Source organism: Gouania willdenowi, chromosome 16 (genome assembly GCF_900634775.1).
Source record: "Gouania willdenowi chromosome 16, fGouWil2.1, whole genome shotgun sequence".
In the NCBI taxonomy this organism is placed as follows: Eukaryota; Metazoa; Chordata; class Actinopteri; order Blenniiformes; family Gobiesocidae; genus Gouania; species Gouania willdenowi.
This window is the reverse complement of record NC_041059.1, coordinates 23,147,488-23,174,845: the sequence shown is the minus strand read 5'-3', so window position 1 is coordinate 23,174,845 and position 27,358 is coordinate 23,147,488. Positions and strand designations below refer to the sequence as shown.

The window sequence follows — 27,358 nt, the reverse complement described above, 5'->3', positions numbered from 1 at the left end:
GATCTGATTGCTCAGGAAGTAGGACTTTTGGACTCGCTCAGATCTTAACCTGGTTCTGATCAGGTTAGGTGTTCAGCCTAAGTTACCATGGCGATTTATCCCTGTAATAAGTTGCGATAAGAAGAAATCCGGCTTCGTAATACAGAACCTTAAACATTGATGACTGACAGAGAACTCACACTTGTTTCAAAGCTGACACTGCAAAGGGAAAAACACCTGAGATGGCAATTTCTAAATATACACTCCCTCAGCAGTAATTACAGCCATTTTGTCTCCATATAGAAGGAGATCCTTGATAAGTGTAATGTCTTTTATGAAAGGCAGTAATAAGAAAAATTGACAATGATCCGGTCTATTAACCCTGTCAGAATGACTTTTTTTTAAAAATATGAAGTCTTCTGATGATTATCATATTATTGATGGCTTTTCATTAAGAATTAATCTGGCTTTTACAGCTGAGGGAAGCAGAGTTTGCATCTGCTCCCTCTGTCATTGTTTTCATTTTCCACTTTTCCATCTCTTCATCATTATGCATAAGAATAGTGCAAGTAGAGCCAGCTGCTTCTGCAATTAGTTGTAAACAAATATGACTGTAAAATTGGCCCTCTGCAGTCTGTCTCAACAGAAGGAATTGGAACATGTTGGCAATTTAGAATAAACTAGTCACATTTCTATAACATGTGTACATCACTAATAATATTTTGCCCTTTTGATTCTCTCTCTTTTTTTTAATAACATTTAAGGTTTGATCTTCACCAAATTTTTTTTTTTTACAATTTAGAGGTTATCAGGAACTTTTTGAGGTCAGAGTGGTTGGAGATTCTATCAAAAGGTCCACACTGGTCTAAATGGGTAAAATCACATCTGAGCTGACAGGCAATTGTTATTGCACATTTGACAGGAATGATCTGTGCTATCTATTTGTCTCTGAGTATACTGAGGCAAGCATGCTGCTTCTCCTTCGCTGAAGTGACCTTTTCTAAGGAGCTGCCTTCAGAAGTGAATGGGCTCCTGCCGTCAGCCAGGAGAGAGCCTCACAGCTTGGTAGCACTGGAACAAAGCAGGATTCCCAAAAGTATACCAGCTATAGGACATTGATGTGTCCTATAGCTGAGGTGAGCCTGTTTGTGGTATACGTGCACAGTAACGTGACCACAGCACAGCACAGGTACTTTATAGTTGCTATGGGAACAAAATGCCTAATAGCTGCTTGGTGTTGGGTGGAACGCTGGGAACTAAAATCACAGCGGTTCTTTCTTTGACACGGAAAGGCCGATTGTTTTCTAACCTCAATCAAACTGACTGTGGTTATCATTTTCTCTCCCCAGTATCTGTCAGAACTTCGGTTTGATGGCTTTTCTCTGCGCTCACCAGTTCATCACCAGTCAAGTCTTTTACAAGCTGCCACCACAGACCACAGTCTACAATCTGAGGCGAGTGCTATTTCTATCTGCACATGATTTACCAAAGGTTGCTTATACAACTGATGATGTTCTCTGACTGAGTAATCTTTTTTTTTTTTTTTTTTAAATGTTGCCTTTAAAAGTTTAGAATTATTGTTGATTTTAATCTGCTTTATAAAAATCACACATAAGGCCATTCACCTTAAGCTTCAGATCAAATGTTTTTAAATTGCGGGTCGCAGCACCACGCATTTCTTTTAGCAGGTCACATGGATTTTTTGCTGAGGAAAAAAACAAGTAAAAAAAATATCTAGAGTGCTTATATTTTAAAGGGAATTGGTGACGAAATTCCATCCTATCACATTTAAAACACTAGAGGGCAGTAATTGGTTAAGTTCATTTTTTTCTTTGTATTTTTAAATGGAGAAAAGCACATTAAGTGTTTGAAAAGCACTTATCGGCTTATCCGGTATTAGTTTGCAGTAGAAACTGAAGCTTAACCAACTGAATGGTTTCCATAGAAACATATTAGTGTGTGAAAGCGAGTGTAAGACCATCATTGGAGCCTTTGGAAGTACTTTTCTGTAGGTCTACTCTTACACTTCCATTTTGTGAATGAAGACACTTATATGTGTAAATGTTAAAAAAGCTGAGCCAAAATGTCATAAATGTAATTATTATTATTATTATTATTATTACCACATGCTTCAGCTGAATGGTAAAAAGGAAACACCTTCTAACATTCTAGTTTCTCCCCTAAAGTGTTATACTCATTTTTTCGTCAGATTCAAATTTCTCCATATTTGTCATTATTTTGGGAAATGTAACATTTTCTATAGTTTTTCTTACAGCCTTCTGTCAGAGGCTGATAACGTGTCCTCAGGAGTGACTGGTTTCTAATTACTGACATTTTCTTGATGAAAACTGCCTCCACAACTTCAAGCAGACGACTGTGTTCAAAGTGCTGGAAAGGTTTTCTTTGACTGAATGTGTCGATAATGACCAACATTAGAAGTGTTCTTTTAACCCTATGAGTTAACCCTATCCTGCCTGCTGGCTACACAGTAAACCATGAATATGCTGCTCTCAGTTATATCCCTTAATGATTTCCTGTGGCTGGAAGGGAATGAGTTACTTCACAGTTACTTTTTAATCACTTGACAGAAAAGCTGTCAGTCATAGCAATCAAATGTGTTTTATTTGTCAAATGAGCATCTCATTACATCTCATTTATTTTCTCTAACAGTAATATTCAGGAAAAATATTTTATGCATTTATTTATTTATTTTTACCACATATCTTTGGCCACTATAATTACAGACTGTATGTATGCAGATATCATGATTAGTGTTGACTTAGAATTACATCATTAACAGTATTTTTTCACATATAAAAGCTAAAAAAAGACCAACATTGGCTAATGACAAAACTGATTCACAAATGTATCAACAAATAAGAAACTGAACAAAATGCGCTTCAGGACTAAATAATATCTGATCTATTGTCATGCATTCAATGGATGATTGAGACTAATTGTTAAAAGTCTCATCAGAAGTAATGTCTATATAATAGACATAGAGTTTGGTGGATCTCCCTTGGAGAAAGGAGGATAATTGTGTTTATTGAATGTAAATTAAGTGTGAAAATTACTGATTAAATTGATTAAGTTTGTTTGTTTGTTAGAGATTCTTAAGATTAAAGCTATCAAATTGAAATATTCTGTCAAAATGGATACAAAAGTGAATTCTGTTTAAAAAAATACATGTAGTCATTACCTTTTTCAGAACACTAAAACAAAAAGAAACTCCTACTGAATGATCACATGTCACCAAATATCCTCCCAAACAAATTGATAGCCATTTTTAAATGTTATCAGTCACTGTGTAATCCACAAATGGGAAACTTTTATCACAATAGGGGGCCACAAAACTATGATTGCCACATTATCAAGATTCATGTCAGCATTCAGAGCAACAACCAATCTGAGCATTAATACAGGAAAGAGTTTCTGTCTATTTCTGTTGTCATTTTGCATATTTTTCTCAGTTTTTAAATTTTTTTTGTGTATTTATGTTGTCATTTTTGTGTTTTTGTTGTCATTTTGTGCATTTTCATTATGTGTTTTCACCAGTGTTTGTCTGTCCGTCTGTCTGTTAATGTGGATGTTTGTTAAACATATGAATGGATTAGTGAACTGATAGACAATGTGAAAAGAAAGAGCAAGTTCAGTTTTGGAGACGATGCTGAAGGTATTGTAGATACAGTATCTAGAAGAAGCAAGCAAGGATATTTTCTTGACAAAATCTGCGCTCTAAGTTTTCTTGTTTTGTATTCTTTCCTTTCATTTTGTGTATTTTTATTGTCATCTTGTATTTTTCTTAGTAATTTTGTGCATTTCTGTTGTAATTTCATGTATTTCTTTCCATTTTGTGTATTTTTCTTTCATTTTGTGTGTTTATGAAGTTAAGTTTTGCATTTACTTTGGGGCCCACACAACATTAGCCTGAGGGCCACCAGTTGCCAATGCCTGGTGTGATCATTGTTGTCTGTTTTTGATAAACAAGATAACAAATCTTATTTATTAGTCCACATGAATGAAAATAACATCCTACTTGTTGATGAGGGGAACCATTTAAAACAACAACAAAAATAATATTTAATACTTTTTTTTTTTCTTCACATATCAGGCAATTTAAAATTTGCCATCTTATTAACCCAGCAGACATTAACTCACAGACAAAACGTATCTGTAACAGTAGAAGGAGCCATAGCTACTGTAGGTGTGTTTTAGGTATATAGGTTGTATTGTATTTTATGCAGGGACTTTTACAACAAACACACAGTATACATAGTATAGCTCACTAATTAATTATCTGTTTAGATTAATATCCATAACTCTAATCCCACTGGAGAGCTACTTCAACAAAATGTATTGCTGTTGACAGTTTTCTTTAGCAGGAAGAGTGTTAGTAACACAGACTGGTCAAAGGATTCCTAATTATGTCATTAAAGCAATAAAATGAGTTGCCCAACAAACACTAGTGAGACTGGATAGTTTAAATTGTGCATATTCTGCATTGTGAGTGTGTGTGTGAGTGTGTGCTCATTCTGGATTATTGTTTGTGCTGGTTAGTCATTACTTCATGTCCATGGAGAGTGAGACGGGCAGCGTGTGTCGCATTCCTGTACAGAGAAGCAGATGGTGAGGATTGTTTTGGCACAAAAAAAACCCAACCCCCTTTGAACAAAGTAACATCATATCCGAACACTACCGGATGAATGTTTGTTGACTTCAGAGACACACATGCAGTCTAAACACAAACTCTCAGACCTCAGATTATGAGACTTCTATGAGGAAAATAAACATGTGCTCAGACTGTGAGCAGGAAGGAAGCGTTCAGGAGCAGTGAACCCAAAGGGCAAATACAAGAGGTTGCTGGACAACATGCCACACGTGGAGTAAAGCCTAACTAATTTTATCTATCACTGATTAATCAACATCGGTCAATAGCCAGGCCAATTAATCAGTCATGCTATATATGATATACAGTATGTAACTGATGTAATTACTTTTTTCTGCATGGAAATTCTGTTTCTCTGTGCTGAGCTTTCTGAATCATCACAAATCAGTATTTAATGATTACAAAATCACAACACTGGGAGAAGTGCACAAGTCTATTTTTGATTCATCCATGTTTACAACTTTATGTTTGAATCTATATACTGTATATATATATATATTTTTTTACATTGTATTTCGGAAAAAAAAGTTTGCACAAATGTTCCTTTTCTTATTTATAAGTGGCTTTACAGTCCTTATGATGATTGTGTTACTAATTAAAGTTCGTTATATTAATTTAGTAGCATTTTGGTTATTTGTCTTGAATCATTCAATTTGTGTTCATGTACAGTATATATCCTGTGTACGGTATATCAATGTTTTTATTACATAAATCGGCCGAAATATCAATATATTGAATTTGCATCAGCCCTAAAAACCCCAGATTGGTTGGCCTGTAATGTGGAGTTTAGGTAGAGCTCTATAGCCAACCAGTGAAACCCTTAGAAAACACCTATGTTAACATGATCCTCATTTGTGTTTTTTTTAAATTTTTATTGTTGTTACCAAAAATGTTAACTTGAGCAGTGAAACACCCAGGTTACTTTTGTGGGCCTTGTTTTTCCCCTGAGTCTTCTCCTTGCAACATTCACTGCAGTTATCACTGTGCATAATACCGTGACTGTTTAGACCTACATGTCAAAGGCACTAAATAAACATGAACGATTAGGGAAAGGAAACAGTGACAGCTTTTATAAATCTGACTGCTTCATAAATATATCAGTATTTGCACGACACAGCTCATCCTCCCATTTTATATTCATCGCAGGCTTGACAAACGCAGTCCTGATTGCATGGGGTTAGTAGATGCCCCACAATGACTTTTAGCTACTGTAGTGACATTTGCACATGTTTTTACAGGTGTAGATCTTTAGTAAATCAGCCCCAGTGTGTCTCCAGTGATATGAAGGATGCTCTCTCTTGATTCTGGAAGCTTAGTTGAGGCAACTGAACTAGAAATTTTGCTCGAAGATGTTTCAACTCTCATTCATGAGGCTTCTTCAGTTCCGAAGCTGATTAGTTGGCAACCTGTGTAGTTGATAAGCTTCAAACAACGTACTGCATGGTTTTTCAGCTTTATAAAGGATCTCTGGTATGATTTGACTCCAGTAGAATGTTGAGTCATCAAGGGAGTGAATGGATAATGTGCTCATAGATATGTGAGAAATTGTTTCAGATCTCTGACATTACACTGTCATTATCTGTCATTAGCATGCTTAAGGTGTCATGAAAGCTGTGATTAAAGCTGATATCCGCAGTTTCTGAGAAATCTATGTTTATGTATGATTCATTTGTACTAGTCTTTTACTATGGTCCACTGCTGGTGGTCATTCATATACATTAATGTATATAAGTCCCACCATCGTCCTATAGACCCCTATACAAATGGAAACGATTGCCGAGTGCTCCCAGCCAATAGGCTTTGACTTCCTGTTTTTGAGACTGTCAAACAAAGTGAATGTGGAACTGTGCACGGAAACAAAGCTGCGCGTCACAACAGCAAACAGGAAAATATGATTTTGGCTCTTACCTGACCCATAGACCTATATCAATGCGACCTTGTTATGTTCCGTGATGCACGTGCAGAAAAGTAGAGGGTAGTGGGAGGAAGAGGAGCTGTTGAGGGCGGGACATCGAGACGTCCTCTCAGAAACTCTGGATATCAGCTTTAAGTGTTGTTTGCTAAATTATGACACTTTTGGAGCTATTTTGACATTAGGATTAGGTGGAGGGATCTAGTGGGTTAGGGTTATGTAGGGTCAGGGTAATGGTTAGGGGTTCAGTTAAATGAAGGGTTAGGGTAACGCACAACACTTAATGACTGCCTTCATGACACCTTATTCATGCTAATGACAGTGTAATATCATAATAATAGCGTAATGTCATAATAACCACATTGGTTCTATTATTTTGGAATTACTGTCAATTTTAGACAGCTCAAATGATCAATTGAGACAAAAACTCACCCAGCTATAAAAATTCTAAAATGATATTGAACATTTACATTTACAGTTAGTTTGATTTTCTCATTCATAGGTGTCAAACTGGACTTTATATAATTTCTTTCTAGCTCTCCTGGCTCCTGTCACTGACAGAACAAGTATTGTTTTTTTTCCTTCTATTTGTGTTTTTTTGAACTTCATCTACATTAAAAACCTGATTAGATGCATTTGCAGCTAATCGGGTTCATTTGTCCTCAGGGTGATGTCATGTGTTTACTTACTTCTAGCCCTGCAGGTGTTTTAACCACAAATCAATTCATTGATTTGTGTCTGTGTTACTGATACCTACAGTTCAGTCATAGCAGTGAATAGGATTAAAGGAGGAAAGATGAATAACGTATTGTGGGTAAATGACAACCTGTTGGAAAGTTTACATAATAAGACGATATGATTTATTATGTAAATTATTATGTAATCCTTACCTGGCTGTTGGTTGATTTATTGTTCTGTAGTAAATGTAAATGTTTGTTTCACCAACAGAATAAATGTTTTTTCTTTTTTGTTTTGGTAAACAGAAGTTATCCTTCTGCTGTGCATCTTGCTTTCTTAAGCATTTAATTCTAATGCAGATTTAACCATTGCAATGTATTTGTCAGCTTTATTCCATTGTGTATGCGTGTGATATTGATTTATTTCCAAGTATTTTGCACATGAATGCAAAAACAAGTAGTTTATGAAAGTAAATGTGGTAAATAGAAGGCCTTTTATTTTGCCTCAGACAGAATCCTCAGTGCACCTTATTAGCTGATAAGCTTTCACATTTGTGTAATATCAAAGACTTTTAATAAATCCGGCCAATGTCTTCCGTAACCATTTGAAATAGTCATTTCATTTAGCCAATATAATAATCTTGTATGTAGTGAACACTCCATATGCTGTGCTATCTTTATTTTACCAGCCAGGCTCCAGGGATTCTTTATGAGGTTTTTATGGCCTTGAATCTGCAAACCAACACGGTGCTGTGTTATACACTTATATGTGTTGTTGATGCATCATTATAATGTCCCAGATTAATGCCATTTATATTAATTATAGAATAACAGACGTATTGTAAGACACACACACATTGCTGCCTGCATGATTCATTGTCTCTATGTGCAGGTATTTACATCATCATTATTGTTATTAATTGTTTAATTAGATAAAATCATTTGTGGCTTTGTTGCCCGTGGTCTGGAGGGTCTAAAATCATTCTATTGATGTTGAAAATTGCCGACCCCAGGGTTTAGTAGGAACAGATGAAGAACCAAATACTTTGTTTGAGGTAGATTTTCAAACACGCCGAGCCTTTTATTTGAATCATTATTACATTCCAGACATTTTTCTGTTATCATTGTTAAATGAGAATTGGAATAAGAGATTCTTTAGGGCGTGAAAAATCATTAAGAGTAAAATGAGAAGCTTATTTGAATGTGTGGTTAGAGATACTTTCAACAACTGAATCGAAAAAAATATTGAATGAAAAAAACAGTTCTCGACCCCTCAGAGAGCTGATTTGACACTGATGATCTCACAATTAATATAAACTGGACATGTTTTCACTACATAGTCTGTTCTCACAGGAATAGAGAGCCGATGATGCACATTTTTTCCATTATTTCACTGATTCGAGTCAGAACCTGCTGATGTAGGCTAGGCTAGGGTACACAGTGGGCTATTGTGTGAACAGACCGTAAAGTACAATTTTTGGAATCGTGACGGCACTCATTGGAACTGAGAATTGCAGTAAAAGCACAAACACGGGAACACTCAATAACTGTGAATTATTATGGCCATTTGGCCCAGTGCAGCTGATGGTTGGACAAGAGAAAGAGAGACAAGCCTAGTGAGACATGCATTAATCCAAACAAAAAGCGCAATTAACAGAGCTAAGCTCATGACATACGACCAGTTAGTGTTTCTATTATGATGCTATATGTGTTGTTTTAACTTGTTAAGTGCTATACAGTAGGGCTGTAGTCAACCAAGGAAATGGTTGGTCGACCAAGACTATGGCACACGTAGCGATTAGTCGATCAACAAAAAAAAAAATGGAGAACGAAAAAAAAAAAACACGTGGAATGAATGAACAGGTGCAGAGGAGGACAAGGAGAAAGAAAAAGAGAGACAAATGTTCTGTTTTGGCGTTTGTGGTGCCGATTTGCTTTTAAACACAGACCATTTATGATATGAACCTTATTCAAGCTTTGACCAGAATCCGACAGAGCAAAAGTGAAACCTACAGGTCATTACATTAGGTATTTATATCAGTGCCCGACCTGAAACCGACAGTTAAAACCTATTTTTCCTCTTACAAATGCCATATTTACGTTTGTTTTAGTGGTAAGCCTGCTTCTATTAATAAACTGTTGATGTCAACATCAGATCAGCGCACGGGGAAACAAGTACACATCAAACACAGGTACACAGTGTGCCCGCGGCGCCAGAGACAGCAGTGGATCTATTTACATTATCCACGTATCAAATATAATGATTATCCATGTTCTTGTGCAGAAAAATGATTGATTTAACAGTGGATGCTTGTTTTTCAAGCCTGTTTTAATTCATTCCCTCTCTGCTCTGAGGACAGCGCACTGCACTGACAGCTGAAGCACAACACTTTTTTTTGTTGTAGCGCAGCATGTACTTACACAGCTGTTGCTGGACATAGAATCATGTTTAGGTATTAAATAAATTATATTGATATTTAATCCGTATCAAGTGCATTGCATTTTTTTTTTTTTTTTTACGGTGTTGTAACTGATACCGTTGCTGGTCGACCAATGAAAACCGTGGTCGACCACGATGGCATCGACCAATTAGTCGACTAAACAACCAAAGTTGGCAGCCCTACTATACAGTCATCTATGATATAAAAAGTATGTGTATTTCCATTTGTGGGGTGGGTTTGTGGGAGAATCTTGACAAAAAGAGTAAAAAAATTATGAATATAATGCAGTTTAAAAATTTTTTTTTGTTTTTTGTGTTTTTCTTAATAGCTTGATTAAAGTGTTTTTTTGTATTGTCCATTTAATTTATTCTATTGGATTTAGCATTTGTTAATGGTGAAGAATGAGGGTAGGACTTGACAAGTCTAGGCTTCTTTCTATCCTTTGTCAAACAAGTCAAATGTTCAAATTGGCTTTTTTTTATTTTATAAACATTTCTGTTATTTTTTTCCATTTGTTTATTCATTTTCATCTATTTTTAATCATTCCAAATACATAAATACATAAATTATCACTGGCATTCCTTCTGCTGGTCAGTGAAAACCTTCAAATCTTCTTACCAATCGGTTATTTTTCGATTGCTCCTGCATAATCCAACAGTGACCTATGTAAGAATAGAACTAATGAACCCTGTTGAACATGCGTTGCTGTTCACACACGAGTTACAACCCAGAGCAACGAGAATGATGTTACTCTGATCACTGTTCCTCCAAATCCTGATAAAAGCAGAGTTGTGTTTGATGAGTAGAGACTGGACGTCTTAATGATCTCAATGTAGGTCACTTGGATCCGTCACAGTTCATAGTGGTTTTGTCGTGAAGATGTAATTTCAACAGAGGATCATTAAAATCTTGTTTTATAGGAGACATATTTAGAGAAACATTTATTCATGACTGAATAAATCAGGACAGGATTGCTGCTTCCTTTAGTGTGCTTCTAATTTTCTCAATTAAAAAGAACTTGCATTTCAATGTGACTGTTTTTTCTCTCCATATTTATATATTATTTATTTGCTCATAAAAAGATGAGCTCCATAGTGAAGGAGGCCAACTGCAGATGGAATGTTGGAATAAAGGTCTTTGTCTCATATGTGTTCAACCAGATGGTAAACTAGTCAACACTCAAAACAAAGGATCTTCTGTTTTTGTGCTTTTACAGGATTGAACAAGTTCCTAATTAGATGGAACTTGGTAAACAAAAAAAGAAAGATTTTTCCAGCAGTTATGAAATCTCAATAGACCCGGAAACTCTTCTATTATTCATGCCATGTGAGAGGATTCATTAAATCAAGTTATCAATTTCTTATATTGTTAAAAATGATAACTGTCCGCTCCTTCGTGGGGTGGTGAGTGCCAAGTTTTGAGGTTAAAGTTCCAGTTGCCTCACCTTTTCTGTGTATAGTAGTATACACACGCAGGATGAATGAGAACATTCATCCTGCGTGGGTTTTCTCCCACTTTCCAAAACATATTTTCAGGTTAGCTGTAATTTCTAAATTATCAGTAGATGTTGAAGCAAATGTGTGTGCGTTTGCCAAACTGAAGTCCTAATGCTTGCTTATTTCTCCTGCTTTTTACACATGAGCTTAGCAATGTTATTCATATTTTCTATTACTTTGAGAACACTTGACTAGACTCTTCCTTATTCTGTTCTTTAAGAGGTTCTGTCAAAGTATGGAGGAGTTTTTCAAATGTCACTCTGTTTTTTCACCAGCACTAATCCTCTACCTCTCTGTTTTGTTTTTGCAGGTCTTCCATTACTACGCTCCAGTTTTAGACCTGCTTGGACTGATTGATCTGTCAGGCCTGCCCAGTTTTCTGATGTCAAGCAGTCTGTTTGAACTGTATCCCCCCCATCGTCTGTTTTAGTTTAAACATGTCCTCCAACATTGTTGAAACCTCCAATTTAATTCATTTGCTGACTTATTGTCTTTGGTTGAAACAGTAGAAATACATATTTTTAGTGTACCATGGTGTTTTACTTGAGTTACTATATTCTGATGAAACTTTCCCTTAACAACTCACAACAGAGGCTTGTCTGGGCAGTCGATGAAAGCGAAACTACTGTTGGACCAGCTCAGGTCACTTCGTGGAATGGTATCGACAACTAAACTATTTATTAGGCCGGACTACCGGACTCAAAACGCCACTCTTTGTTCTTCTTCTTGTTCTTGTTGTTGTTTACACTAGTTAAAATTGCTACTATGTTATTCGTGAACGGATCGGGCTAATATTTGGTAGGTATAATCTATGAATTTGTACGCATCAACGCTTGGAGTCCGAACTTTTGATTTGGGGACCAGGGGGGCCCCAAAAGAAAAAAACAAAAGTTGATTTCTCATTTATTTGCGAGTCAAATATTGCGACGGTTGGTGGTACCGAATAATTGGCACATACCAATATATAAACGGGACCCATTAGCCCGCATCGGTATCGGCCGATACGCAAGGCTGCAATATCGGCATCATATTGAAAGTGAAAAAGTTGTATAGGGACATCCCTCGTACCGAATCATTGACACATACCAATATATAAATGGGGCCCATTACTCCCTATGTGTCACAGGGGCGTCAGGGGGCCCCATTTTTCAAATGACTACTTTGTTAGTTCTCGTTAGATCGGAATGCAGTTTAGTATGAATACTCTGAGATGCTCGGAGCGCTTTTGTTGAAATGTGACCCCACCCCCCATTTCCGGTAATTTCTAAATTTATGGAAACATAGTAGTATGATATACCCTTTTTTTTTTTTGGCAATTTCCATTAAAGTTTTTTCATTTGAGTTTGTGGTACCGAATCGATGACACATACCGATATATGAATGGGGCCCATTACTCCGTATGTGCCACGGGGGTGCCAATTTTTCAAATGACTACTCCTCTGTTAATGCTCGTTAAAATCGTTGTAATTTGAAATGGATATTCTATGAGCAGATGTCAAGAGCCTCTCTGAGACCTTTTTTACTCGATGGAACCAAATCATTTGACTGAATTCCCGGGATGTGGTACGTGTTATTCGTCATGGAGACATTCCGCGGGCCTGGTTGTAGTTCATCCAAACTTCTTTTGTTATTAGTGAAGTAAATAAGTTTATTTTCAAATCATATGCTTGATAAAGGAACATTTTGTGATGTGCGTACTAGAAAAGTACAAATTTGTACAAGCGTGTGTGTTTTTTTTCTTCCTTGCTTTGTTGTGAAGGTTGGAGCTTTGTTCAGCCTTTCCTGTACAGTCACTCCGATTGTCCAGCCTGCTGCCAGCCAGCTTAGCTCTCAGCGCTGGAGAGACTTCCTGGCCAAGAGACCAAAGTCCTCACTTGGTATGATGGATTTTCATGTGCTTTTTTTTTAATAATATTTGTCCGTACCGTTTCACATCGAGAGGAGCCATATCACTTTGTGCAGTGAAATTAGTGTTTTAGCTGAGCCCTAGTGATAATAACTAGATTTACAAGGGCATATTAAAGTGTGGTTGGTAAACTGTTGTTGGAAATTGAGTATATTGACTCCTTTTTTTTCTGCTTGTCTTCCCTCTTCTGTGCAATAATCATTTAGTGCCAGAGGTCGAGGTAAAAGGAGAAAGTGCTGTATATTTCCTGTTGATCCAGGGCTCAAAAGACGGCGGCAGTGGAATCTGCAGGGTCAGGATGTTGCACTCGGACAAACAAATAAATGGAGCTGCTGCTATGGCAACTGTCTCTGCGTTGCTGGGAAAAATATCTTTGTCATCAACAGGTATGTGTGCTAAACTTTGACAGTATGTTGCCTTTCTGATAACAAAATAGGGCTTTTGTTTATCTAAACTTTTAAAACTATTTCAGATGATGTATTCACACACAGTGAAGAGTGTTGGTGGAGTTGTTCCTTTGCGCATGTGGCTCAGCGATTTATCAAAACTTTTATAACAACCAACGCAAGTGAGGAGTCACGTATTATATTCTAGCTCTGTTTGAGGATGTAGGCGATGCATTAAAATGCAGTTTGTTTCCTTTATATAAATGATACCTCTTGTGTCTCGGCACGTTTTTGAGGTCAAGTGAAAATCTTGGACTTTTTCTTACAGCTTTAAAACCTCTCTAGATAAAGCAGCATTGGCTCTGTGTGTTTGAAGGTAAAGGAACATAAAGTGGAGGAAGAAAAACTCAAGTACCGTCCTCTTTTCTTGAGATGTAATAATATGAATGAGCAGAGGTTCTTACGGATTATGAAACGGATGCTATTTTTGAGTATTCATTGCTGCTTTTTACTTGGATTGACTCTGTGCATTTTTTAACAGTTCATTCCATCCTTTCCTCTTCTTTCTCAAAGACACAATGGTTTCAATGTTGGTTTTCTTGTTAGAATATTTTCCATATTCCAGGTGGAAGTTTTCAAAAGACTCTTTGCTTTTAAAAGTCCTTCATTGTTCTCAAGTTTTCTAAGAAATTCAAAATACAAGGTTTGATGTTTCCTACTGTGCCTTCCCATTGTTTTTTATTCTTTTGTGCAGCATTCTGACACTTATGCTCGATTTGAGAAAGTTCTTAATGCAGATATGTGTGAAGTTTGAAGTGTGAAGTCTCTCTGTGGCTACAGTAAGGCAGACTTTGTTACAGATAAAACCTTTAAAATATACAAAATAGTTGTAACTTGACACAAAATAAAATGGTTTACTGATTTTAATCAGAGGTGGCAAAAGTACTAGTTTTCTCTACTCTAGTAAAAGTGTAGATACTTCAATAAAAAATGACTGGTAAAAGTATTGAAGTTGCTCTCATACTTGAGTAAAAGTAAAAAAGTGCATGCCACTAAATGTACTTAAGTTTAAAAAAAAAAAAAAAAAAAAAAAAGGTAAAGAGTAAAACAAATGTCCCTTCAATAATAAGCAAATTCCATATCTTTTGTTGTTTTAAGAGCTTGTAGAATACTGGTACATGGAAACAAGTTCAATCTGTTACCTTTGAACACCTGGAGAATTTATCATTCATAATAAATAACATTTGTAAATAAAATGTGTCAAGAAAAAAAAGAGCAAATCCTCAATAAAACCCAGAGCAGCTTTGAGTTTAACATTTTTAAGAGTGTGTAGAAAACTGCTACATGGAAATAAATTAAATCTGTTACCCATTATGAACACCTGGAGAATTTTTGCACTCATAATAAATAAAATGTATAAATAAGTGTCAAGAAAAAAAAAGTGCAAATGCTCAATTAAACAAAGAGCAGCTTTGAGTTTAACGTTTTTTAAAAACTTGAAAATGTGAAGTTGTTAACTATAAAACTGAGAGCCCTGCCTAACAGAAAAAAGCTCAAACTACCAACATTTTTCATTTAGCCTGAAGAGATTCAGGAATGGAGAAGTGCCCTGCTGTGCTAAGTGTTTTAAAAGTAACAAGCTCACTTTTTAAAATGTAAGTAGTATAAAGTACAGATATTTGTTTTAAAAAGAAAGAAAGAAAAGTAAAAAGTCTCCAAAAAAACAATAACTCAAGTAAAGTACAGATACCAGAAAAAACTACTTAAGTACGGTAGTTATGTATTTGTACTGTTACTTAATCATGTCTATATGCACCCCTCGAGTCCTCTAGTATATATTTTTGTGTATTATTAACATGATTTTATATTCCAGTGTGAAACTTATCGTATATAAATCCTGCTGATCAATCATTTCCATATTATCTGGACTCACTACTTCTCTCATATTTCTTCAATCAGAGCCAGCTTTTGGCAGCTTCCTGAGCCTTCTGCCAGTTCTCCAAGGAGACAGCCTGCTGAAGAGAGAAAGAAAGGTGACCCAGGTTCAGACTCGAGTGCTTCAAGAATATCTCAGTAAGTACCGCTTGTAAGACGTCACGAAGAGAAAGGTGTAAATCGAAGCGTTGTGGCGACACCAAATTTTCTGAGGAACAGATCTAATCAGCTTTTAAAGCAACTATTATTCTTTTTTTCTTTTTTTTTAAATTGCCTTCTCACCCACTCACTAATGTGTGATATTAACAAAGATTGGCTTTCAGTGCTGCACATTAGGTTTTCTTAAATGTGTCAAGTCAGGATGAGCCAAAGAATCATTTTAGGAATAACATGTACCACGTTCCTGAGAATTCAGTCAAATGACTCGGTTCCACCAAGTAAAAAAAGGTCTCGGAGAGGCTCTTGACATCTGCTCATAGAATATCCATGTCAAGTTACAATGACTACAACAAGCATTAACGGAGGAGTAGTCATTTGAAAAATGGGGCCCCCTGGCGCGCCCGTGGCACATACAGAGTAATGGGCTCCATTCATATATTGGTATGTGTCAATGATTCGGTACCACCAACTGTCGCAATATTTGACTCACAAATAAATGAGAAAACGACTTTAATGGAAATTGATGAAAAAAAGGGCCCCTCGAGTCCTTAATCGAATTGTGCGAGGCATATTTGTAATCTACGTTGAATTACTTTTGAAACGATATATCACACGACTATGTTCCCATAAATTTGGAAATTACCGGAAATGGAGGGTGGGGCCCCATTTAAAAAAAAAAAAAAAAAAAAAAAAAGGGCTCCGAGCGTTTCATCACATTCATTCATAGAGTATTCATTCCAAACTTCATTCCGATCTAATGGGAACTAATGGAGTAGTAGTCATTTAAAAAATGGAGCCCCCTCGAGCCCCCGTGGCGCGTACAGGGTAATGGGTCCCATTTATACAGTCTATTGGTATGTGCCAAAGATTCGGTATCACCAACAGTCGTAATATTTGACTTGCAAATAAATGAGAAATCAACTTCCGTTTTCTTTTTCTTCATCTTTCATCAAATCGTAAATCGGGCTTTGAGTGTTGATGCGTACACATCCATAGAATATACCTAACAAATTTCAGCTTCATCCGTTCACGAATAACAGAAGAGTAGCGATTTTAACTAGTGTAACAACAACAACAAGAAGAACAGAGTGTGGCGTTTTGAGTCCAGTAGCCCGGCCTAATAAAGAATACAATATTAATGTTTAATATAACAGATGGATGACAAAAATGGTTTGTAAGGATTTTAATTTTATGTTTCTATTTTTAATGCCTTTATCTTTTTAAAAATTGTTTTATTTTTCTATTTCTATCCACTCCAAAACCTGTGCATTTGGAAGGATTAGTGCACAATTGGCAAAAACTCAACTTATTGAGTTAGATATTAAATATATTTTTCATAATTTCTGTTCAACTTTTGTTTAATATTTTACAGGCTTTCAGCTTGGTATAACCACACTGTGCAATTTATCCAAATATTCTGTGTGGATACTACATTAATGAATTCATGTACTAATGTAGTAATTTGAAACTGTTATGGTCTGTAAGGCTTTCCAAATTATGCTGTTTTTAATTCTCTCATCATAGAATATGTTTTATTTTCTTAGTTCTACCCTGTCTATAAACTCTAGTTTTTATAAACTGCGTAGAACTAAAGTTTTAAAATATGTGCACCAGTATAATGTACTGTATTTGTGTCCCATCAAAATGGCTGTACTTTTAACTCTTTGGCAACATTGTTGTTTAAATTGTTATGGCTCAGTTGATCTGAGTTCAATGGAATTTTGTAGAATAAAGGAATTAAAAATAAACATATCTACATTGTAGGAAGCAATTACAGTTAAAAAATAATAATAAAGTAATAATGGAAGAATTATAGAAAAGGATCAATATAATGAGCCATCTTATTAATGTGACAGGTCTCACCGTCCCTGTTTTTTTTAATTTATTTACTTTACTTTCAATTAAATGTGAAAGATGAGATGATTCGAGTCGGGAGAGACATCAGCGTGACCAGACTATGAGAACACAGTCCAGCAGCTTTTAAATCCACTTAAACATTTTGGATACATTTTGATTTAATGTCCCAGCTGCATGCTTCACATAATTTTTACCGACATACTTAATGCCCCATAGAGAGAGAGAGAGAGAGAGGGATAGTGAAATTCCACCAGAGTGTAGCTAGATTAAAGGAGAACAAGAACAAATATTCAGTGCTGAGGAAAAGCAGCAGGACTATTTTCTAAAAAGCCTGCGAGCAGAGCACACAGTCCTAACAGACCGCAAGCACTAATGGAATTTATCACAATTTATTCTGACTTGGCCATAAATTAGGAGCAGACATGCCTGTGTGAGTTTGTGAAGTTAGAAGCACTGTATAAAAAAGCTCTGATTATTGTGAAATGTGCACAATCTGGGGTCGCAAGTTTTTGCTTCTTCAATGAAAATCAGTTTCTTTCTCTGTGTAATGTAAGCTTCATCCATCACTTCTAGTTCCACTGTGTCTAATGAAAAAGTTACTGGAATAAGGGTCACCAAGTCCCAGAGGGGGAAGTACTCACGTTACTGTAATTGAGTGGCTTTTATGGGTACTTGTACTTTTCTGAGTATGTTTTTAAATCAGTCTTTCTACTTGTACTTACAGTAAGTATGTTTCTAAAGAAGTAAAGTAATCAGTTACATTTCTACACCCAACCATTACTGAGTAAATTATTATTTGTTTTAAAATGATAAACAGACATCGTGAAACTACAAAAATTTAAATGACCTGACAACAACCAAATGCATCACATCATAGCCGACCAATCAGATTAAACGTAATGCACCGCGCCAAAACACCACTGAATTGAGGTTATTTTTGCAGTTTATAAATGTAGCTATATTTAGAGCCTGATTTTTTTTTTTTTTATTTCAAATTAAATTCATTGGCGGTGTTTTATTTTTATTTTTTAAATTGTAATTTAATTGTATAACCTTTTATTTTATATAGATGCCTTTGTGGAAAATAAATGAAGTTCCAATTGAGCAAGATTTTGTTTTCTTTTGAAGTTTATATATGAAGATTTATTACCAAAAATAAATGTGGGGGGTGAACGTAACTTTTACTTTGAGTACTATTTAATTGTACTTGAGTATTTTATGTATGATATTTGTATTTTTTTAATCATTATTATCATTTATTTTGATGTTTATATAAATAAAAAGTTGTCATTAAAGATGATTTAGTTCATGATGTCACGTTACTTACATTTTTCGACCTAAAATAATATCTGACCTTTTTCTTAATAATAGTCATTCCACATCCTAAGCCTGTCCTCGTGCAACACACCTTGTTATGTGACCTAATTAACTTTCATCAAATTCATGTGTGCATCTCTAAAATATGCATCTCAGTGGCTCTATACAGGACCAGGAATGAGAAATGTTGTTTTTTTACCTCCTGTTTACAAGCAGAAATAAAACACATTTATTAACTATTAGGTCCTTTTTTGGATAGAAAAGAACCATTAAACCACTTTTATTATGCAGCCATCACATTAACATCCAATTGTATACCATTTGGGAGTTTGCTATTAAGTTGTAAACAAAATGTAAAAGGATGCCAAAATAAAAGCCTGCTTCTGTTTGTGCACCTAGAACGAAGAGCGAAAGCATCGACCTCTACACCAGTGCCTGTTAATGATTTGAAGGTCATTCTGAACCAAGCCAGGGAGCTGTACCTAAGGATGACCAACTCTACTCTACCCACGTTTGGTGACGGTCCAATAGAAATTCAGACCCCAAAAAACGCAGGTATGCAAAAGACATGTTTTTTTTAAGAAAGTGTCTATTCGTACAGTTGCTGTACGAACAACACCCAGTGCTATTGGTACGTTTACCAAAGTACACGTACGTAGGGTTAGGGTTAGGTTATAACCCTATATCGCAACAATTATTAGGGTTAGGGTTAGATTTATTCTTAGTCACGTGACATAAACTGGCCAATGAGGGGCGCTGTGTACGGCTAGAATGTTAATATATTTATACGTCTATTGTACGGATAGCCACTGCCTTTTTTTTAACAGCTTGAATACGTACACATACACTTTATCAATAAAATGCTCAACTTTTTCTATAATGGCACAGTAAACCTGAATATTCCAATGATTTATGAAAAGAAAAAAAAACAACTATTTTATACCACTCTAAAAATAATGGATAAGGCTTGTTAATATATGCCCAAACTCATAGACAATTCCACCCAATTGCCAATAAATGCAAACAGCATTGCATCCACATTCACTCTGCATTCATGAAATAGCCTTTTCAGGGAACAATACCAACTGATAAATTCCATATAAACTGTCAGCAGTAAAACAAACCTGCCTCACAGCTGCAGCTGAATGGGCACAGGGAGGGCAGCTAGTAGACTAGAAATGTAGCTGCCAGGCTGGTAGAGCCGCATATTGGGCAGCTTTAATGTCATGGATGCCGTTAAGATCATTTGGAAATTATGTTTGAAGTGATTCCATGTCATCGGTCATCATAATGTTTATTGCAGTGCATTAACTCATTCTAGCGGCAGACCTGAACCTTTAACTTTACAACAGCCTGCATTATGCTTTGGTATTCTTCAGCTGTTGTTTATATATATATATATATATATATATATATTATAGATTTTATTCCTGAAAGCATTTACATACATTTATTTGTCTCTCTCACTGAGGATGAGGCTAAAATAAACACGGTGAACAAAGTGTAGAAATGCTTTGTTTCCATCCTCTGCTCTTGTGACTGATTATATTAGCATCTGCAGGCTTTAGCTAGTAAAGCTAAGGGGTCGTCATACATCACAGATGCAGGTGAAAGTTTAGATGACTCTGCATTCATTATACAGAGCAATGAGTGAATGACTGAGTGGCTATCATGTCAGGTATATGTCTTTGTGATTTATAGAGGCATCAAATGTATAATGCTGACATTTTCTTTCTGATTTTTGTCTTTGGAGGCTGAATTTTTCCCGCTTTCATGCTCATCTGTCAGCATTCAAACAGGATCACTGTCATCAGGTTGTCTGTGTGCTCTGCTAAGAGACCCTGAAGCTGCTGCAGCAGCTGAGGCTGAAATACATTTATTTTCTCTACTGTGCTGCTCTCTGACTGAAAAAGTGTTTTATACTTTTTTTATTTAATTATAAAACAGGGTTCCTGTGGATCCTTAAAAAGTCTTAAAAGGCATTAAATTAATGAATCTAAAAATAAGGCCTTAATTGTCATTAACATGTCTTAAATCAATGTTTCAAAAATCTTAAATTGGAAAAAAAAAAAAAAAAAAAGGTAATTTAACAAAAATTGCCTGTCCAACAAAGATTTTTCTTAATAGCTTTACTTTATTTGTATTTTTGTTGTTTTATATTTTTCTGGTTATTTTTCTAATCATATTTTGTTTTTGATTATTTTTAGTCTTTTTTTGTGAGTGTATTTTACTGTCATTTTGTGTATTTTTCTGTGATTATTTTGTGGGCCGACAGTTGCACGTCTGCATTAGACACTATAAAAAAAACGCTATGTAATTGATGTGGTGTTTTTCCCCCCAATTATGTTTACTGTGAAGTTGGTCTTAAATTTCATTTGAAATGGCAATGAATTTAATTTGACTAAAGCTGTAGGAACCCTGTAAAATGATTGTTTACATTTATTACAACCAAATAGTGGCTTTCTGACCCTTCCTTTTTTTTTTAAAAGTCATTTTGATTTAAAGTGTTAAAAACAGATTTTCGTTCTTATTTGCTGGGTTTTATCTTGGAAGTTTTTCAGAATATTTCTCAACATCAATGTGACTGGCCTGAGAAGAGCGTCCTCCTCAACATGGAGAACCTGCAGAGGAAAAAGCAGAAGAAAAGGTTCACAGGATTGTGTCTGCTGGTTCATTTTGTTCAGTTACGTCCTGATATTAACAGATATATTCAATAATTGTTTCATGCACTAGGTTAGGTCTGTATGGCGCAGGTTCCAGCGATAGCCTCCTGGGCCCTAAAGACAATCAGAGGGCCACCTGTGCTTTACTAGATGCCAAAGAACTCCTGAAACACTTCACTGTGGATGGGCTCCCTACAGGGGAGCTGCAGCCTTTAGTGCTTAACAGAGAGTAAGTTAACTTACTTCTACTTATTCGTGAGTGAGTGAGAGTAAATGCCTTTTCATTAGGAATATACATGGAGTCACTTTTAGAGGGAAACTGTTTGTAAAAGATTGTTTTTTAATATAATTTTGAATGTTGTATATTCTGAAATATCTTCTGAGATGCTTTAAAGCAGAGATGGACAAATTCTGTCACAGTGGAGGCCACAAAAAGATAATGTGGCCCTCGGATCAGAATATTCCAAACATTCATGCCGGTATTTAGAATATTGAGTAATCTGAGTATTAATACAGGAAAAGAACAAAGAGTTTTTGTGTTTTTATTATTGTTTTGTGTGTTTTTGTTTTCATTTTATAAAGATTTCTGTATGTTTTGTGTATTTTTGTTGTCCTTTAGTGTGTTTTTCATAATTTTGTATGTTTTTTGGAGACTGATTTATTCACCCTTTACTTCACTCTTCAACATCTGAATCACAATAAAGCGTCCCGTTTTATTGTGATTTACGTCTACGTTTCTCTCTGAGTCAGTGACTGTAGAATGTACACATACACAGAAAATGACAGATAACTTTTCATTTTAGTTGATTATTTTGATTACTTCACAGAATAACATAAAAGAGAACATTAAACATAAACACCGTTTTTTATAGATCCTAATATATCACTTTTAAGAACTAATTGTAAGTACATTTAGTGGTGAATCATTCATTTATATTCAGATGAGGAAATCCGATGTACTTCCTCATTCCTAACCTTTATTAGCGCATAGCAATGTGTGGGTTTACAGTGTAGGATGTGAATGGTGAAATGTAAACAAAGGCATGTTTACTGAATGATAGTAGAAGTGCTCAGTGCTGATGTCATGTCTGATTATTATTCCCAGTAAAGACGAATGTGTGATAGTTTTCTGATTCACTCATTCACTCTCTCTGTCTTGTCTGTGTTTTCTGTCTCATGTGCATTGGTTCAGTAATGTCATGTTTCAGGTGTCGCCTGACCTCTCCCCAACAAGATTCACCAACATGCCCTTCAGCAAAGCGTCAGCTTCTCATTACCATGGCATAGAGTAAGATCCTCCAAATGTCAGGCCCACAGCTGGAGAGTTGAGATACAATCTGCGTTTACTATATTTGATTTCTGCGTTTGATTTGTGTGGCTATGCAGGTTCTGCCTGGATAATCATCGATCCCTCGACCGAGATCAGGCTTGCGCGCGGCTTCAATCACGTCTGATTCGATTCGAGACCCAAACCACTTGCTCCAAAGAGCCGTGTGTGCTCCCCTTCGCTCTGAGCCCTGCTCCGTCCCCCGCAGTGATGTCGGAGCCAGGAAGCGTACCCGATGGAGAAACTTTGCAGAACAATGACGCGGCTCGGATCAAACGCAGATCCCGGGAGGCAGACGTCGTTGGAGGTCGACCTTACAAAAGGCAGGATGGTCCCCGTTATCTCCAATGTGGCAAATAGCTGGACTTTAGTTACGGAATGTAATCCCTTTGGTTTTTTTTGTCGATGATTACTTAGGCTGGTGAAATCGGAGAGCTGTGATTCTCTGGGCTCACATAGCAGCGGCAACAGTGGAACACATCCCACTGTGATGTCACTACGGCAACAGGCGAGCAGATCACGGTCCACGTCCTCCCCCATGAACATTTCACCCTCTACAGCCACAAGACGCACCACAGGTGAAGTGGAACAAGAATTAAAAAATAAAGTTTATTGTTTTTCTTTCTTTTTTAATTGTATTTTCCCTGCCGAGTTTAATTGTGAACTTGTAAACAGGTTTGGCGGCTGTCCCATGTGCAGACAGACCAAAACCTCCACACAAAAAGATGAATCAAGATCCAACAGAGAGCAAAAACGCCAAAGAGTCCCGTTCACAGAAACACAACAGGGTGAGACATCTGTGCCTCTCGCATTGAAAAAGACTAGTGCAGTGTCTGTAAGAAGTATATATTGCTTTTGAAAAGTGTCAGGTTTATTATTTAGCACTGTAATATAGGCTAGCATACATCTGCAGCTTGCAGAGGTGTGCGTGCGTGCGCTGGGTTAATCGACTAAATGAACTGTGCAGAGCATAATATTTAGCACTGCAATATAGGTTACATACTGTATATATAGTGAAAGCTTCCAATCCAAAATTATGCACATTTGCACATAATATATATTTTAAAAGTCAATAAAATATATGAAAACATTTAACCAACAAATTGTCTGGAGGTGCTGATAAAGAGTAAAGCATATTAGTGAAGCTTTCTAAGAACAATGGCAAAACCAAGATATTACTTGGTGATTCTCTGACTCGCAACTAAATAAACCGTGTGTAATCATATAGACAGATAGGGATGTCGACAGATGGTCCCACAATAAAAACACATTCTTGGTATTCATGTCAAATATCCAACATTTCTCCAAAGATAAATGTCTATTCTGTTGTGTTGGATTAGCCTAACTCTGCTGCATCTTCATGCTGCGTGAAGCTGTGACATTTCCTAGTGTTATCATGCTTTTCTTTTCTCTTCCTGCCTGCGAGCAGCCACAAAACCACACTTGTCTCTCATTTGGTTGTGTGAGCAGCAGTCCACAGCTGCATAAGTTACAGTTACACACACCGTAATGTGCCACGATCTGCTGATTTTCTCCAATTTTGTGATTAGGATGTAAACAGGCTTATCATTCAAAGCTATGATTGAACTGTGAGCCTGTTCAGAGATTAAAAGCAGTTTTTCTTCCTTTGTGAGTCTAAACGGCACCAATAATTCCTAACAGTAATGGATGGTTTTTCTGAACAACACAGAATTGATTAAAAGCCGTCCTTTTTTTTTCTTTTTCTAATCGCTTTACTCCATCGACATTGCTGGTCAAACATTTGTCTGTTTTATACCTGCTAGCGCTGTGAATGTAAAGTCATGCGCTCATTTTTAAAAGGACGTTCCTCAAAGTCAGTAAACTCTGACATGCCGTCCTTTTTAAAGATGAAATGTCCTAAAATTAGTTTCTCTGAACTGCATCGGGATTGCATTAGGTAGGCAGGCAATGAAAAGACCTAGATGGAATGTTTTCTTAATGGGGCTAGTATAAATGTGTTTCTGTGTGTCCTCAGATGCTGCAGGAGGTTGTGGCTAAAACACTCAAACACCATGGGATTACTGCTGAGCATGAGCGCTTTGAGGCCTGCAGCAAGAGATTGTTTGATATCTCCAAATTTTATCTCAAGGTTTGTCACTTACTGCTCAGTTTCCATGGTTGTCCTTTTTTTTTTTGGACTTTTTTCTACCTCATTTGGCCTGTGTGCTTTACTGTCAACATACAAAGTGAGTGATACATTCAAACATTAACGGTTGGTTTGATAGTTGTTTGGTGGGTACGACTGTGTTCATAATAATAGCAGTCCATAATCAGTAACAAGATCAATTTCTAGAAGGATTTCTACAGGGCCAATAATGCACTAGTGAGGTCACATACGATTCTATTATGACCTAAAAGTAGAGATGTTCAATATTAGCTTTTTGCCAAAATGCCAATATTGTCCAACACTAAATTCCAATTTCCGACATTAAGTGAGACAGATATATACATTACCCCTGACCTATATTTCACCATGGAAGTAAAAGGTTAAGCCTATTTTTATGTGATGCCCCACTGTATGGATTCCACAAATAAACATCATCTGTGCAAAATAAGAATATTTGTTCAATTTCAGTAAAAAAAAAGTGCCATATTTATGTTTAATATGTTGTCTTAATCAACAGATGTCTTGGCATCAGTTGTCGTCCAGACTAATTATCCAAGCAGTTAAACAGTTGAACTCCACAACAAACAAGGACACTTTGATGGTGTTTACTGTGAAACTGTACCAATACAGAAAAATAACCAGTAACACTTTTCCTTGACGTTTTATACATAAGGCTGACATTACACTGTCATTATTATGACATGACACCTGTCATTAGCATGAATAAGGTGTCATGAAAGCTGTCGTTAAGTGTAAAAACAAGAATAATTTTAGCTTTAAAACAAGTGACTCAATATTAAAATTTGGATTAAAAAAGAGCTTTGGAAAGAAATATCTTCTTCTTCTGGGTTTTAAAGTTCCATTTAAAGCCAGGTAACAGAATGTGGAAGAGAGTAAAACACTGAGCTGAAGGATAGTCAGTGGTGAGTGAGCAAAGAGGCAGATTATGGATTTATACTGGAAGCGCACTGTGCAGGCACCTTTTGTTACAGAGTGATGGAGTTGAACCAGCAGCTGAAAGAAAAGGTCTTTAAATGTACAAGTATATCATTTCAATAATGATAATATTGACATTTCTTCAAATACTGCTATTACTATGAAAACAGGTGGATGCACAGATACTCACAGAAGTGCTATTAAACCAAACCAGCAAATCATTACTACTATGATACAGTAAGTTCCAGTTATTCATAAGGGTCATAAGGTAATAAAGATCCATCTTTCACCTTTTAATCATTAGCACTTATCTCTGGCTCAGATGTTATAAACAATCCATCCTCGAGCCAACTTTAACCATGACGAGACAACCCGCTGAGGTAAACAAACTAACTGGGATTCCCTCAGTACCGGCAAAGCCATAGGTAGGGCTGCCAACCGTCTTATTAAATAGCATTGTCCTATATTTGAACGAAAAACTACCCGTCCATATATTGAAAAGATATAGGACACACTTTGTCCAATATTTCTGTGGAAATTTAAAATGGACCGTAATCTTATTGCAGTCTTTTCCTGCTCTGTGACCAAAGAGGTGACCGCACACGCACACACAAGTCTCACTCACTCATCTGATTGGTTGAGGCACTTTTCCCTATGAAATATACAACCAACAACATAGCCACATCTTGATAGACACCGGATCTGCTTTGCTTTGTTGTTACTTCAACTGGCTGCAATAGCACTGTTTACTTGCTGTGCCCTTGGGTGAATCATTAGAGCTGACGATGTCAAACACTTGCACTACCGTCCAATTCTGTTTCAGGATCTTAAGACATCACGAGGTCTGCACGACGAGATGAAAAAAGCAGCCAGCAGCAACGTTAAGCAGGTGAATTCACAGAAAAGCATTTGTCCATGCGTGAGTTCCTTTATCTAGTTCATATTTGACTGTCAGACTTTCTGTTCTAGGTCATTGACTGGGTGCTGGAGAAGATGGCAAAGAAATGAAGATAAGGGACGAGCACATCTGTGTGTGTTTTATTTTTTCCACTGTAAGTTATTTGTAAGATTTTAATTAAATATTGATAATATTGTTTTATATTTTTCAAACTTCTTTCTAAACGGCTGTTTTTAGCTTTTCACTAAACGTCCTTTAGCAACAACCAGATTTCAGATACTTCCTTTAGGTTGGTGCCTTTTCTTTTCTTGATTTTCTTTTTATTTAAATGTCACTTAAATGTTTTTATTTGTTTCTCCTATATGTACATGTCTCAGCTTTGTTTTGTGTTTTGTTATGGCTGCTAAATAAAAGTGTTTGATCTTATATTTGCATTTATTTCTGAGAATTGTGTCGTGTCACAGCCGTCTGTGGCGGCAATTTAAACTGAAGCCTCGGAACAAAATGAAGGTGTCGGATTGAGCAGTAACATCAAACAATTTAACCCCCCTTTAACCACACATACTGTATGTTTTTTTAAAATCTGAATTATTAAGCATTCCTCTGTGTGGGGGGGGGGGGGGATCAGGTATGCTGGTGTGATCTAGCGTCTTAAAATATATTAAAGTAAGTTCT

The 27,358-nt window shown here is 36.3% G+C and overlaps 1 protein-coding gene across 2 annotated transcripts; it reads left to right on the top strand.

Annotated features, from left to right (window-relative positions):
• Positions 1-631: 631 nt before the first annotated feature.
• Positions 632-27,109, top strand: mtbp (MDM2 binding protein). Of its 2 annotated transcripts, XM_028471441.1 has the most exons (16): positions 632-1,433; positions 11,482-11,576; positions 11,763-11,829; positions 12,931-13,048; positions 13,284-13,463; positions 15,423-15,536; positions 19,131-19,286; positions 21,285-21,378; positions 21,465-21,623; positions 22,587-22,682; positions 22,781-23,044; positions 23,139-23,299; positions 23,397-23,509; positions 24,718-24,831; positions 26,609-26,674; positions 26,755-27,109. In XM_028471441.1, the coding sequence occupies exons 2-16, from the start codon at positions 11,554-11,556 to the stop codon at positions 26,791-26,793; spliced, it is 1,764 nt and encodes a 587-aa protein (XP_028327242.1). In that variant the 5' UTR covers positions 632-1,433; positions 11,482-11,553; the 3' UTR covers positions 26,794-27,109. The 2 variants fall into 2 exon arrangements, with proteins under 2 accessions (XP_028327242.1, XP_028327241.1); XM_028471440.1 differs by lacking the exons at positions 632-1,433; positions 11,482-11,576; positions 11,763-11,829 and having other exon boundaries at positions 12,208-13,048.
• Positions 27,110-27,358: the final 249 nt, after the last annotated feature.